At 27.9% G+C, this 16,689-nt stretch overlaps 2 protein-coding genes across 2 annotated transcripts; both read right to left on the bottom strand.

Moving 5' to 3' along the window:
- Window positions 1-5,124: 5,124 nt before the first annotated feature.
- LOC124942729 (biotin carboxyl carrier protein of acetyl-CoA carboxylase 1, chloroplastic-like) lies at window positions 5,125-8,842 on the bottom strand. Its single transcript, XM_047483284.1, has 7 exons — window positions 8,502-8,842; window positions 7,985-8,038; window positions 7,737-7,897; window positions 7,320-7,638; window positions 6,759-6,830; window positions 5,661-5,726; window positions 5,125-5,384 (listed from the first exon to the last, which is right to left on the bottom strand). The coding sequence occupies exons 1-7, from the start codon at window positions 8,670-8,672 to the stop codon at window positions 5,361-5,363; spliced, it is 867 nt and encodes a 288-aa protein (XP_047339240.1). The 5' UTR covers window positions 8,673-8,842; the 3' UTR covers window positions 5,125-5,360.
- A 5,333-nt stretch (window positions 8,843-14,175) lies between these two features.
- On the bottom strand, window positions 14,176-14,749 carry LOC124942711. Its single transcript, XM_047483261.1, has 2 exons — window positions 14,588-14,749; window positions 14,176-14,513 (listed from the first exon to the last, which is right to left on the bottom strand). The coding sequence occupies exons 1-2, from the start codon at window positions 14,672-14,674 to the stop codon at window positions 14,220-14,222; spliced, it is 381 nt and encodes a 126-aa protein (XP_047339217.1). The 5' UTR covers window positions 14,675-14,749; the 3' UTR covers window positions 14,176-14,219.
- Window positions 14,750-16,689: the final 1,940 nt, after the last annotated feature.

The raw sequence follows: 16,689 nt of genomic DNA, 5'->3' as shown, positions 1-16,689 counted from the left end.
GATAGAAGATCCTTATTAAAAAAATAAGATTTTGAATATCTAAATTTTTTTATCTTTAAAACATTTAACTTTATCTCAATTAACTAGATGACAAAATTTTGAGTTAAAAGATTTTCAAAAAATTGAGAAATGGTAGGGAGAGTTTGTAGAGAAAGTGAATGACGAGGAAGAGTGATTAGATTTGACTAAGTATAATATTTATTTTTTCTTTTAACTCTATTAATAAATATTTCTTCTCAATATTTATATTTTTTCTCTCTTAAATTGGACATATTTAATATATATATTTTTAATTTTTATTATTAAGAAGCACTTAATAATTTCTTTCTTTAATTTTATTACTATTATAAATATTCTTATTTTTAAATTACTGTACATACCATTTTAATTATTTCTCTCTTAATAATTTATTCTCTTTTATTTATTAAAAAATAAAATTTATTTTTAATATTAAAAATGACTCAAATTAAAAAATAATAATAGTTAATTGTGTTATATTTAACTAAATTAATAGATAAGAAAAATAATTAATTGAATTAAAAAATTAATTTTTGAGAGATAGAAATAGTTTGATGCTATTTGATTTTGTAAAAGTAGATGTTTATAATTAAATATAACACAATTCACTATTATTTATTTTAATTTGAGTCATTTTTAATATTGAAAATAAATTTTAATTTTTTTAATAAATAAAAGAGAATAAATTATTGAAAGAGAAATAATTAAAATGTGTTTATAGTGATATGTACAATAATTAATAAAAAGAATATTTATAATAATAAAATATAAAGATAGAAATTATTAGGTGTTTTTAATAATAATAATTGAAAAATATATATATAATGCGTCATATTTAAGAGGAAAAAATGTAAATATTAAAAAAAGATAAAATTATTAATGAAAATAAAAGAGAAAAATAAATGTTATACTTAGTAAACAAGTTTAATCACTTTTCCACGTTATTGTTATTACTATCACTTTGACTACAAATATTTGGCTTCATCTATCATTAATTTAAAAAATTACACATTATTCTTTTCATTATTAATGTTATACTCTTTGGAAAATGAATAACAAAATCATATATGTGAGCATAAATGACAACACACTCTAAACGAGGATTAGACGATTTCTTTTCGAAATTATTTTATTTTTCCCTCTAGATAGTTACATTTCATTTTAGTGATAATTAGGTCCCAATATACATTGGATCGTAATTTAGCACCTAATGACATATCAAGATATGTTGACGGAAGACTATTAATTCTAAACCCCCAACACATTGGTCAACATCATTCTTCTTTGATTCGAAACAGAATTTGAAAAAAAAATGTCTGACTTATTAAGATTAACTCGAAGACCGGAACATGCACCGAATAACCATAAAATATTCTGAAGGTGTTTAAAATTCATATAGGTAGCCTGAACCATGTAGAGCGTGTCATCAGCGAAAAGCAAATGTGATATATTCTTGACCCACAACTCACTCTACGAATGACTTTCGAGTTTTCTACGAAAGCTATTATTTTTTAGAAAGTTTCCATAAAAATGAGAGAATGGATCACCCTGTCTGATCTCTTTAAAGTTCTCGAAAATTTTCTGTGAACTCTCATTAACAATGACAGAAAATTTAACTGTCAAGAAACAAAATCTAAAATTCAACCAATCTATTTTGCACACATTCTTATTTTGTCTATTACATCAAATAAAATCTCACAATTGACATGATCATAATCTTTTTGGATGTCTTACTTTACAAAAACACATTTTTCACTTTTGAATTAGCTGAATCAATTCGCTCATTATCTATTAATACAACATCATAATTTTGACGACTTTGGATGAACGACGACTTTGGATGAACTAGGCTGGCCGTGTTTTATAAATTATTTTTATATGAAAGTGCATGACACAATCGGATAATAAAATTCTTTCACAAATAAAAACAAAAACTCACAATATTTTACAAAAATAAAAATTCACTAGGATAGTTCAAGGTTAATATGTTTGATTTTTAGTTAACATACTCGTTAAAGTAAATTTCATGAAGATGGAATGTACTATTCAGGAATGAGAAAAAATATCAATATTATAAAATTATAAATAACTTGAGTCACCATTTTTTTTTTCGGAACTAGATTCTATTTTTAATAAATTCATTTTTTTTTCTTTTATTGGTTCGACTCTCAGCCTGTTTATTTTTCTATTTAATCTTTAACATATTTATCATTTTCTCCAATCAAATTTCACACTACCCATTGCTACATTAATCCGCATATTTTTAGACTGCAATTATTTATTGACAATATTCACTTTAGCCAAGATATTATACCAGATAACCATCCCTATAATAAACTCAAATTTTCCAAGTTCATATTCTGCTAGACACTTGGCTTCACTTTTAATACCAGAATCTGTTGTTTTCTCGGCAAGCTAATGTAAAGCTTCTCTTATTTCAGGAGCTTGAGTAATTATTGTCTTCACACTAACAACTCTGCTTTCCCAGCGTGTTGTCGATAATGATTTCAAAGTGTAACCTTTTTCTGATACATTTTCTCTCAAAATATCCCACCTTTTAGTAGAGTCCGCAAATAAGGTGTAAATACGTTGAACAACTCAAGAAAACTCTTCTTCTTTTTGACAAGAGTTTACAACTTCAGATAATGTCAAATTGAAAGAATGTGTAGCACAAGGTGTATAAAATGCTCTAGGATTAATGTCTAGTAGTTTTCTTTGTACACCTTTATGTTTCCCCTTCATGTTTGATCCATTATTGTAGCCTTGCCCTCTGACATCATCAATATCAAGACCAATATGGTGTAACACATTCTTTAATTCTTCAAACAACCCTTGACCTGTTGTATCATTCACAACCAAAAAATACAAAAAATATTTTTGTACCTTTATTGGAACCGTGGAGACATCAACACACCTTATTATCAATGTCATTTATTCTTTCTTACTTATGTCAGGAGTACAATCGAGTATTACTGAAAAATAATTCGCTTCTTTTATTCTTTTCAGGATTGTACCTTTGATTTTAGCAGTTATCAAGAGTATCAACTCGTTTTGAATCTTGTGACTGAGATAATGAAACTGAATTCCATGATTTTGTTTTATTCGTAAATGCTCCTTCAAGGTCGAATCCCATTCAGCAACCATTTCAACTAAAGCCATAAAATTTCCATTGCTTTCATCATAAATCTTCTCATTAGTTCCACGAAACGCCAAACTTTGTTTAGCTAAATATTTCAGGACTGCAAACAATCTTTGTAGTACGTTTCGCCAATGTTCATTCTCTAATTTGATTTGATCCTGCAAAACTTTATCTATTACTTGATTAGTTTCTAGTCGTTTGGGTAACTCAACCCAAATCAATTATAAAGTTATATGGTCTGAACTTCGTTCACGTTGCATCAAAGTGTGAGAAAGGTGCCCCCAATCCCTTATTCCATCATGTGCTAACTGAAAAAGTTGTTGTTTGGTCTTGAAGACTTTACAGCAGAAGCAGAATAGTCTGTTAAGATCCTTACAATACACAAGCCAATCTCGATGATGCTTCTGTCTATTTGATAAGTGCATAGTATAGAATTCAGATGTGAAACGCCTGTTATTTAATCTATTTTTCGGACCTTTTCATGTCAACACATCTCTTAGAGGACATTTTTTTCACCAATAAATCCCTCAATTTAGGAAGCAAGATTATCCCAATTTTTAGGATCAAAGATGTTGGGAATATTATCATTCCCTTCCAAACCAGGCTCCATAGTTTCTTCTACATTAACATCAATATCTACTTCAAAAGGTTCTTCCATTTGATTCTTTATATTTTCTTCTAGGCCAATATCAACATCTTCCTCAGAAGGTGTTTAAGTCTCCATTGATTGCTCCACATTTTTTTCTACACCAACATTAATGTCTACATTTACCCCTATATCCCCTGAACATTGTGTTTCGTTCCCTTTATTAAAAACAAATTTATCCATAGCCCCTGATTGACTTTGAATAAATTTGTCTCGTTCTTTTATTCTTTTGCGTTTGGAACTACCCGATTCATGTTTTCTTATAGTTATAGAAGTCATTCTAACATTTCAAATTTCATCACATTAATAAACATAGTTGACAAATGACAATGACGATAAAATAAATTGTGATGGAAGAATAATGAATTGATTTTTAAAATTGCAATGATTAAAGCTAAAATTCAAGAAGTAGATATTACCAACAATTGAGGAGATGAGACACGATGGTCGAACATTGGAGTTTGGAGAGATGACAGGGTTGGACTTTGGAGATAACCTTCGGCTGGTCACAATTCACAAATTAGGTGTTGCCACTTGGGTGTGTGGTGCTGGAGTGGATGAGTTTAGCTAGCCGGCCCTAGGATTGAGCCTCATTTTTTTAATATATATCATAAATTTATTTAATTTTTTTTAATACATGTATATAATTTTTTTTGGTGGCCCTACATTTTTTATGGCCCTGTCTAAGTGCACATTTTGCACCGCTAGTGGGCCGGTCTTGACTAAACTCTCAAGATATTTATTTTATTTTTCTAATATAAATAGATTCAATTCATTCTCCGCATCCGATTAAGAACTCAACTCTCAAAATATCTATTATCTCACTAACAATTTTACCATTTTACTTATACACTCAACATGATTTTTCTTCGAATAAAAAATAAATATTTTTCATCACAAATATTATTTGTATCATACCGAAATCATATATATAATTATTTATATATCAAAAGTTGTGATATACCTCTAGTTCTAGCTAAGTTATTTTATTCTATAAATTAGATTAGAAAAAAGTACCTCATTCTAAATTCTAATTTATTAAAAAATTATGTATCTTATTTCATATGAATCTCTATTATTGAAGAGTTGTCACAAATTTACTCTTGAAAAACTATTATAATCATAAGTTTATTAAAAATTGCAAAAATTTAAAATGTGAAATATTTAGTTTAAGAAAAGATGTTAATATCACTTTTTACATATAAATATATTTTATAGATCATAATCTTTATATTAACTTTTTGCTTGATTTTTGATAATAAAAAAATAATAATAAATTTTGAAACATACAAAATTAATAATTTTCATAAAATAATCCAGATGAATAAAAAATGTCTTAACATTAAAAAGTCAAACACAGTTTTTGAAACTCAAACATGTCTTGAAAACCCAATACAACGGCAGTTTTATGACTTACAATAACAATAATAGCCGCAATATTGAATTTAACAATGTTCTTTTTTTTATTTTTTATTTCAATCCAATGTCTAAATGACAAAATGGGAGGGGAGGACATAACATATCTCACAACCACTACTTATCTTGTTAATCTCCATCTTAAGATTCAATGACAAACAAAGGCTGCAAAAACATAACCAAGAAAAAACATGTTAGTGATGATTTAGAATATGGTAAAATACTGCGCTAATGGAATCACTTTTTGGGGTCTGAATTCATCATGTATGGTTACGAGTTTTGACGAGAAAATGTCAACACTTTCTTTTGCGAAAACAGTATTTTGAAACAAAACTTAATTCTACATATATTTGTAAATTTATCGACGTTTTTCCTTCAAATCTAATCTCTGTCTCAAAAAGTGTTTCGTAAATGTTTAAAGTCACTAGAGATGATACTCACAGTGTCAACACTAACGGGCTTGCCATCTTCAGCAATGATTTCAACAATGGTTCCAGATTGATCAGCCTACAAAAATGGTGAGAATGCATTAATCAGGACGACCATGGATTAATATACAACTTTTAGGCTATAAACCCAACAAAAAGCACATCAATCTAGATTCCTAACAGTTATTATTGGTCTCATACTGATAATAAGGAGTCTATACCCGAAGTTGGTTCATCATAGTTCAAGCCCTAAAAACCCTAAGAAGGAAACTATACCCTTAAAACTTATTTTTCTCGAAAAAAAAAACTTGCAATTTTATTTTTTCAAAAGGTTTAAAAATAAGAAAGAAAACCTCGCACTTAAGAAAAGTCCATATTCCTGTCATTTCATGAAGTTCAAGACAATGCATTCTTGTACTAAACAACATAATATAAAAAGGAGAAGATGATTTAGAAGTTTTTCTTTTTAAAACTTCTATCAAATTATCAATTAAAATACCCTTATTTTATTCTTTATATATTTTAAAATATTAAATACTAGGGATATTTTGGTCATTTTACTCAAATAACCCAAATACTCCATTCTTTCATGAGCCTTTTCATTTAAAAAAACAGATCAAACAAGCCCTTAAAAGCCGAATCCAGAATTGATTATGAACAATCATTACCTATCATCACCTTTTACATAAACCTATTGTATTTTTTACTTTTTCTTAAAACCGTGATTTTTCTTTCCTAAGGGAAGCTAGCCAAGTAGCCAACATCCCATGGCTGGTAATTGAACCTCATACCTCATTCTCTTGGTTTCAACACTCTTTCCACCTGAGTTGTGTTGTGTTTGGTCTAAGGAAACTAAAGAAATGTAGGTAATCCTAAATACATGAAGTATTCAACAGATGACTGCATGGTTTCCTTCAAATATTCTAGTAGATTAGCACCAAAGAAGATGAAACTTAAGTCCTTCTCGTTTATGATATCTTCCTTATTTCTCCTTAACTTTGCATTTCTTAAGGTAAAATTTCTGGTAGAGACAAATGTGGTTTAAGGAAATAACTCCAAACAGACTAAAAATCTCAAACTATGCATACAAAACCAAGAACATAAGCCTTACCTCAATTTCATTCATCAGTTTCATGGCCTCAATGATGCAGAGGACCTGTCCCTTTTGTACTTTGTCTCCAACCTAGGATAAAAAAAGAAGCCAATGAAATATGTATGCTCCACGATTTAGATAGTAGTAACATAAAGAACTTTCCATTCACAAACTATTAAGGCCCTGGTTTATATGGGTTATTTGTGAGTATTTTCAAATAACCCACTAAACAATCAACAATCTACTCATCATTCAAAATCATCAACTGAAATACCAAAATACCTTCTATCTTTTTTAATACTAAATATATATTTTACTCAAAATAACCTGTTTTTTCATAACATGCCTCAAACAGGGCTATTTGAAAATACCCACCTGATTAGATCAAACAAGGCCTAAGTAATTCTAATCACACGAGAATCACCTTCAAAAGGGTCATTTGAAGAATATATATTTGTTTATTTTATATATATATATACCCCTAATGTCATTTTACTCAAATAACGTGGTTTTTCATAACAAAATTCAAACAAGGTTATTTGAAAAAAGCCTTAGTCATTCAAGTCACACAAGAATCACCTTCACAAAAGGTGGTTCAGTAGGTGCTGGACTTCGGTAGAATGTTCCAGCCATGGGGCTTTTAAGAGACGGAAGTGATGACTTGGCAGCTGGGGGAGAAGAAGCTGGGGGTGAAGAAGGACTAGGTGCGGAAGGTGATGGTGTTGCTGGGGGTGGAAGATCATGGAAAGTTGGTGCTGCAGCAGTAGGTGGAGGTGAATGCATCACATAAGATGGAGCAGGAGAGGCTGATTGGGGCAGGGCCTCCTTTTTACGGATTAAGAGTTCACAGTCAAGCTGTTTTAACTGCAGCTCAACAATATCCCTCGAGTCAACTAGCCTGCAAGACGATGACATAAAAAAAAATGGTTCTTTAATTTGTAGAAGAAAATGATTGAAATTAAATCCAAACGTCAAATACAATTTAGATCCACATACTTGACAAGATTTGCAACTTGACCAATAAACTCCGATATAGATTCCTCCGAAGCCAAAGCTGGAGAAGAAGTAACGCTTGAGGAGTTGGCAGCCTTGTCTTCTGTTTCTAATTCTGCTTTGATCAAAGGTGTTGTTGCATTTAAGGATCCACCAAGTGCAGCCTTAAAAGAAACATATGGCTTCATAAGCATGTCCATTTAGGAAACTCAAGGAGGAAAGTAGTTGAGAAACCACATAAAGAAGTTTACCTTATTCGGTTGCCCTTTTCTTACAGTACACACATTCCAGCCAGACTGCAATCCCTGTATAATCACAGATTTCGCTCATTTAGAAACTGTATATCATGGAGTAAATATCATACATTAACCCAATTATCATTTGAACATGTTTTACAACTGACCATATGCTCCTAGTAATTTACTTGCAACAAATTACACCCTAGATATATTTGAACTTTGTTTTCCCATTGTTAATTAAACACTTCTCAAAAGACTAGTATACTTTCTTTAGATCGAGATTCGAGAGTCATATCTCCCTTCAATGCAACAATTTAGCTTGAATACTTCCAAGTAAAAAATGAAGTATCTGAACAATTCAAGTGATTCTCGTTCATGGATGCATTGAAATGAAACATTAAAACTAGAACAATCAATCAATCAATCAATCAATCATATCTACAGAATGAAATGGAATTACACATCGATCTAGCGAATCATTAATGAAATAGGAACGAGCAGACAGAGAGTGAATCTAGAAAGGCATTACCTTGGAAGAGAAGCGGAGACTGGGCATGGAAGAGAGGAGGAATGAAACTTTACGTTGAGTATGAAGACGATTGGAGGTGGAGAGACGTGAAGAGGAGGGAGGACAGTCCTTTGATGCTGCTGCTGCTGCTGCGGAAGCAGCTGAGGCGGTTGTAGGGAAAGCGGACGCCATTACTGAGAGCTTGGAAAAGAGATGGAGAAGAAGTTCAAATCCAGAAAGCTTCGTTAATAATGAGAGAGAAAGAGAAAGAGAGATTGATAAATCCGCCGAAGTGGAGAAGAAAACATTGGTAGTGTAGGCAGAACTGCCAAACGGCGCCTCCTCAGTCCTCTCGATGAAACCGAAGTTGTCTGATTCTATTAGCCTAAAATTAAATTAATTATTATGATCAAATCAATTAAAAAATAATAATAATAATTTTAAACATATATATATATAATTACATTTTATAAACAATAATATTAATTATTTTTTTTTCATAATAATATATAAAAAATGTTCAACTACTCTACTATTATAAATTAAAATAATAAATAATTTATTGTTTTTTTAATATTTGAATATTTATAATGAATATTTATTATTATTATTATTTTATTTAATATAAAAAAAATAGCATGACACTCCTTAGTAATGACTTAAATTTTCATTTAAAACTTTTTAAGTAAGGATGATAATGAAGATCAGGATAAAGAATACGTTTATCATCTTCGTCTCATTCTATTTCGGGATTTCTTTTACGATTATTTTCGTTCTATTCGATTTTGAAAAATCTTTCGGGGCATTATTTTACTATATTCTTTTAAAAAATATATATAATTGATTAAATTATATAAATGAATTTTTTAATATTATATATATGGATAATATATAGGAAATTTATATGATTATAATTAAATCTCTTATAAAATATGAAAAATAAATAAATATATAAATGATTTTATTTATTAATTATGATGATTTTATATATTAATTGTGTTTATTAGTGTTAAGGTGAGATTTGGGTGGGGTACACAAATATCAACAACTCTCCCTTTTTGATGAACTACCAGTTAAACGGTTAAACTACTGGGGAAAATTGATCCTAACGGTTAAACTACGGGGGGGAAATTGATCCTAATAAGGTAATTTAAATGTGGGACGAATTATAGTTGGCATCCTACTTCTAAGTAGAGGAGGGGTTATGAGTATTTATTATATGAGTAAGGGTATGAGAGCAAAAATATTTATAGCCCGACAATGAATGATATTATATTGTACAAGTCACCCTGTAAATAAGAGGTTTATTAATTTCTCAATCTAATTAAAAATTGTATATATCACCTTAAGAACATTTAATAAATTTTCTCCTTAATTTTAATTATTTAAAAAAAAAATTATCTCATATAACTCAGAAAAAATCTTATCCCGAAAAATATTCGAGATTCAAAAATTTTCAACCTCAGTTTGTATGTCAAAAATCTTTTTAAATAAAATATTATTTTTAAAATATTTATAAAAATATGTCCTGGCCTTTTGAGATAAGTTACAACTTTTTAGTTTAAAATCAATAAAAATTATACGTATACAAACATATTTTTAACTAGAGTATTTTTAGTTTGTAATTTGATGATACTTGAAAAAATGACTTTCACGCTATATTCTCTGTACCCGTTAAAAATGGTCTTTACTTTATAAAATATTATTTTTGGAAAATTAGTTATATAACGTTTTATTTTAACCAATTATTTTTCAGATCCTAGATATGTAATGTTTTATTATAGTATTTAAAATTGTAAAAACAATATTTAAATGATGGTACTTGTAACTGATGACGACAATGGAGAAAGAATGTACTTGAAGAATATCAGTTTGAAAGACAATAGGGTTTAAAAATAAATCTCAAATAAGCCTTTATCAAAATATTTTTTATGAAAATATTTTGAAATCATTTTTTAATTTTTTCCAATTTTTATAAAATAGTTTGGGTTTCCAAACTTATAAAAAATATTATTAAAAATTAAAAGTGAAACCAAACAGGCTTTGGGACCGGTGTTCTCAGTCTTGGGGTGTGATTTTCATCGGTATGGGGCTAAAACCATCGGTCCTGGGTTGAAACCTCTTGGTCAAGGTGTGGGAATTCTCGGTCGGGATGCTGGAATCCTCGGTCTAAGTTAGACTTAGGCTAACTTTATTCGGTCCTTGATATGAAGAACACTCGATCCTAGTTAGGCTTGAGCTAAATTTTATTGATCATGGGTGCGAATGACTATCGGTCCTAGTATAGCCTTGGGCTAACTTTTATCGGTCTTGGGATAGCCTTGGGCTAACTTTTATCGGTCTTGGGTGCGAATGACTCTCGGTCATGGCTAGACTTGGGCTAGGTTTCTCTGTCCTCAAAAACATAAAACTGCAGGTTTAATGATTTCGTTTGAGGCCTAAATCTTTTATCCAAAGGCATGAGAATCTTCATATAGTTCTCAAGATTATTTAAAACATCATCATCATGTGTCATTTAATCGGGATGAGGTCCCATTCGACAATAACAATTTGTTACCAAAAAATGGGTTTCTAGTTTTTAGGCTTTAATGAAGTGTAAGGAGTTTATCAATACATTCTTATGCTTCATATGGTTGAATGAAACCAAAAAATGAACACTAGCCGTTAATTTTGATCAATTCAAAAACTGAAATATTTATTTTTTATAAAAAAAATAGTTTTTGATCAAATATGGTCATGATGGATTGAACTAGTCTAAAAAGGCTCCCAACATCATTAGAAACATGTTGGGAAACTTTCTGAGTTGCTATTCTTGAGTAATAACTCAATCATAGAAAATCTGATTTTGAAAATTTTAAAAAACAAATTTGGGGTTTTTGATTTAAGTCGATTGATTAGATTTTATTTCAATAATAAACTTGTATATGATCATATGATCGTTTTCCAATAAAAAAAATCAGACAATCAAGTCGTATATGAAACTTTCAAAACTGAAATATAAAAATTCCAATCAAAATGGTAAATTGAATTATTGTGTGATTGGAAGCTTATTTGGAGTTGGAGAATACTCCTTAACTCTTTGGAAAACTTCATGAATGCATGAATCAGCACCTTATAGGCTTATACGAATATTCCAAAAATTCGTAAAAGCTTAAAGAGCTTTAATGGTGGATTTTTTTCTAAGCTTGATTGAGGGTTTGAGAGTGGATCGCCTACCTTTCGTTTGCATTGAGGAGGCTATTTATAGCCTCCCAAGGTTGTTAATCGTCCAAGTGGGTAGGATTTGGTCAAACAATCATTGATGGTGTTTTGAGTGTTCTCCGACCAGTTGCGGTATAGGCTGCAATGATGCCTCTGAGGGTAGGAAAAATGATCACCGAAGTAGGGTAATCATTTCACATTTTGAACAAAGTCAAAAGGTGGAGAATGACAAAGTTAAATCTTTGAAAAATTAAATTGTTCTTATCCAGTTTGTCGTTGCGAGAAAGAAGACAAACCAGACAAGAAACGACATCGTTTCGGGTGAGAAATCAAATGCGGGACGCTCTGTTCGCCTTCCGATTGCGTTTCGTTCGTGTTCAGGAGTTCCTTCACACTTATGCTAATAATGTTGAGGCGCGCGTTAGTCAATTCGTTGCTTCGTAAACACGCATCTCATCTGTTCTCCTCTGTTGTAGCATACAATTGGTAGGTCTTCTTTTAATATTTTATTATTAAATTATTATAAGTAATATTTAAAATTATTAATATATTTTTTAAATATATATATATATATATATATATAAAATTTTAAAAGGTGTATATTGGTACACATCATTTTTTTTTATTATTCTTTTTATTTGAAATTAATTACTAAAACATACATATATTCTTAATTATTAAGATGATTAACTAAAATCTTAAATTACTCATATTTAACATAAATATAATTCTTTTCCCAAAAAAACATAAATATAATTCAAATAAGGAATTATTATTTAATATATATATATATATATATTTTAATTTTATATACATATATATTTATTAAATCTAATATATTTTTTAAAAATATATATTTATATATATATATATATATTATTAATTTGATTGATTCATTTTCTTTATTATTATTATTTTTAAAAATATATAAATAAATTAAGTAATTAATTATTAACAATAATAATATATATATATATATATATATATATTTTTTTAAAAAGTAATATACGGGAGAAATAATTAAGAATTTTTATATTTAACTTTTTTATTCTATTATATATATATATATATATATATATATATATATATTAAATATAATATATATTTTAAAACATATATATTTATAAATTTGAGTTATTTATTTTTACTGTTATTATTCATTACTTTCAATATATATATATAATATATTTACAGCGAAATTTGTTTGTATGTAGATAAGAGATAAAGATGATTAATGAGAGAAAAAATAAATATTTTTAACTATGCTAGACATCAAAATTACATATTTTCATTGGTTACATTTTAGTTATATATATATATATATTTTTTATATCATTAATCTTATTATATAAATAATTTTTTATTTTAATAATTGTAATATAATTAAAAATAACAAATTATATTATTTTAAAATAAATATTATTAAATAAAAAAACTAAAATTTATACAAAATTAAAGAAAAAAAAATACCAATTACTACTTAATACAATTATATATATTTTCACCAATAAATTTTTTTCAACTAAGTTTATTATATATAAAAAGTTCTTTCACAATCCCATCATGATCATTTTAATGTATGATAATTTTTAATAATTCACACCATGTTTTGTGAAAGCCTTATTATATTTTATATAAATTTCTTTAATAAATTTAAAATATTTGTAATGCTCTTTCAATTAAGCTCTCATAAAATTTTTAATATACTATTTATAATTCTTTGTATCCTATTTGTGACATGTAACATTTCATAACAATTTTATTAATACATTTTTTAATTAACATATACAAAAACAAGAAAAATGTGTCGACTAAATGAATAATTTATCTTTAATTAATATTTTGAGATTTAATTGATTATGTGGATAATTTAAAATATTTATCATTAAACAAGTAATGGATATGTAAGAGCTTGGCCACTTCCAGATTTTGTTTTTTTTACATCACTCCTAATTTTTTATCAATATAATTCATTAATTATTTATTTAATTATTAAAAAAATAATAAAACTTATCTTTATTCACTCATTTTATTTTAAGACGCTTATAACAATTTTTTATTTGATCTCTACGGGATATTTGTCGAAATGATCATAAAAGGTCATTAAATGCACTGGTGACTGACGCATAAATTTAATTGTGCAAATGACCATTTCAAAATAAATATTCTGACGAAATTATTTTTGTCACTTAACACGAATGGCAGAATCGTCTCGCGATGGAAAACCTCTGAAAAGTTCAAGTTCAGAATGATCGTGCCCTTCGTGTTACGCAACGATGATAATTTCACTGGTTTTTCCTTCGCGTTACGCGATTCGCGAGTAATGTTGTCAGAATCTTTTAAGTGTCATTTGTGCAATTAAATTAAATTAAATTAGCAGGATATTTAAGATGCTTTTTAAGTCATTTCATCCAATTTCCCTTCCCTTCAATTGCCTAAATGAAATGGAACATGTTTGATTTTGATAAATAAATTGAAAATAAAAGTGAAATAATATGCATATAAAATATAACAAATAAGTTTGAATCAAACTAAGCCTTATAGATGACAACCAAAGCAATTGCAGGTTTTAGGAGTGAAAGAACAGAAACCAAAAGGCTTGTTTGGAAGATTACAATTAATGGCATAACAGCAAGGAGAAGGTAAACAATAACTGTCACCGCCGGTGCCGCAGCAATTGCACAAAGCACATACCTGAAAGTTTCCTAATCTTCTTCTTCTACTATCGCTCATCATTTTCACCGCTATTTCCCCAATTTCTGGCATCATTGATGTCTTCATTTCCGGATACACCGATTTCTCCGCCTCCGCAGTAGACGACAGAATGTTTTCCTGTTTAGATCTATTAGTTATTAAAGAAGAAGAATGTTAAGGATTGAGTGAATCTAGGAAGTGAAGTCGCTTACATGTTTGAATCCGATGATTTCGCTGGACAGAAGTAATACTGAAAGTAAAGCTACATTAAAGGAGGAAGAGGAGCTGCAATAGGACATTCTTTTTCTCCTTCTTCAATGGATGCTTCAATCTGGAAGGGGGAATTCTTGCAGAGTGATTGAGTGAGTTCAGTTTTAGGGTGCAGGTAGAGAGTGATTTGCGGCTAAATGATGGAAAACAAAGAGGCGTATGTAATTGCTAATAACAGCATAATTATGTTTATCATTTAATTAAGATAAAAAAAAGTTAAGTCTCTTTAAATTAATGATTCTTTGTAAGTGAAAAACATGTTAGGTTACAATCTTTGTAACTCAAAACAAGTTCTACAAAAAAAATTAATGATTCCTTTCCTATTTTTATTTGACATGGATAAAAGTCAAGAAAGTTGAGAACGAAAATAAGATAATGTCCGGTTATTCGTGAAAAAAAAATCATGTTTACAAAAAATTAATAATAAAAAATTAAAATATACATGTTTAGAAACAAAATGGTCATGTTCGGGACTAAAATGGTCATATTCTAGAACAAAATGGTCATATTCATGAAAAAATGACATGTTTAGGAACAAAATGGTCATGTTTGGGAAATGATATTTTCTTTTTCTTTTTTACATATTATTATTATTTTTTATTTCTCTATCTTACAATGTGATAAGTCACGTTGGATTCGTGACTTTGTTTTAGTTATATTTTTCTTGCATAAAGTATTTCTCTTTTTTAGCAGGAGAGTGTTACATTTTTTTTCTCACTCAAGTTTGAGTTTGTGTTGTATTTTGTTTGATGCGACATCTATTTAGTCGGATCGAAATTTTTATCCCAGAGTTTTGTGATCTGAATAATAATACTCTCAATTTTCAGTGAGTCATTTGTTGTTCGTACCCTCTGATTGGGTTCGAGTTCGTATCCGTTCCATTTTTAGCAACAAAGTGGACGAAATTATCGGATATGAAGTTATTTTTCATTTTTTAATAATGAATTATTTAATTTGATTTTCATATTTAGACACTCTTACATTTATCTTCTCATTATTTATATATTTTTTTATTATTTTAAGTATGTATGTAAAATCAATTATTATTTGACATGATATTTTCTGACTAACTGCCTGTTAATATTAGTTTCAACTATCGCTAAAAATATTTGGCCGAGATTATTTTTTATTAGTTGGTTCAATTTGCTCCACTTCAAAAATTAAATTCAAATTTAAATGTACTTCAGAAATTAAATTTAAATTTAAATGAATTTGATTTTGGGGGTGACCCTATACAAATTATATAATTATTGGATACTGACTAAATTGTTATTATAATTTAATATTTAGATAATTGATTGTATAGTATTAATTTTGTTAGGTTTTATTTTATTTTATATTATTTTATTTTTTATATTTAATTTATTAAATAAAAATTAATTCCATATAAAATAAAATGTGAGCAAAATCAATCGAATCGAAAAATAAATCAGTTATATCGAACTACTATAACCGAATGATAAATCATGATTAAATTTCAAAAATATACATAATAGTAACAATTTATAGTTAATAGTTAAACAATTGTTGATATTTATTTTTTTAATAAATTTTAGATATAATTATATTATTTAAAAAGAATTATTTTCTAACCGATAGAAACAAAATATTTTAAAATTTTCACAAACCGACCAATAATTGAATTGTGTTAAAAATGTGAAATTGTTGTAATACAAACATTTAAGCACTTTTTTATTCTTGTTATAAAATAATTTAATTAATTGATAAAATTAAAATGATATATTTTACTATATTAACTGATTAAATGATTTATTAATTTTTATTAAACTAACTAACTTAAAATAGTTAAGTGGAAAGAGAATTATAAATATATTTTTTAATTTTAAAAATTAACCTTACTTAATCCCTTGTTTCTTGTTAATTTTAACTAAAACCCAACTCATAATTTTTTTTCCTCTTCATCAATTAAACCATTATATTTATTAAATATCAAATTACACTTATTTAAATATATTTTATAATTTTATTCAAAAAGATCTTAAAATGAAAATATTTAGGTAATATATATTTAAAAAATCAAACT

The sequence above is a fragment of the Impatiens glandulifera genome, chromosome 1 (genome assembly GCF_907164915.1).
Source record: "Impatiens glandulifera chromosome 1, dImpGla2.1, whole genome shotgun sequence".
Taxonomy (NCBI): Eukaryota; Viridiplantae; Streptophyta; class Magnoliopsida; order Ericales; family Balsaminaceae; genus Impatiens; species Impatiens glandulifera.
The sequence above is the reverse complement of the archived record's forward strand: the minus strand, read 5'-3'. Positions and strand labels throughout refer to the sequence as shown.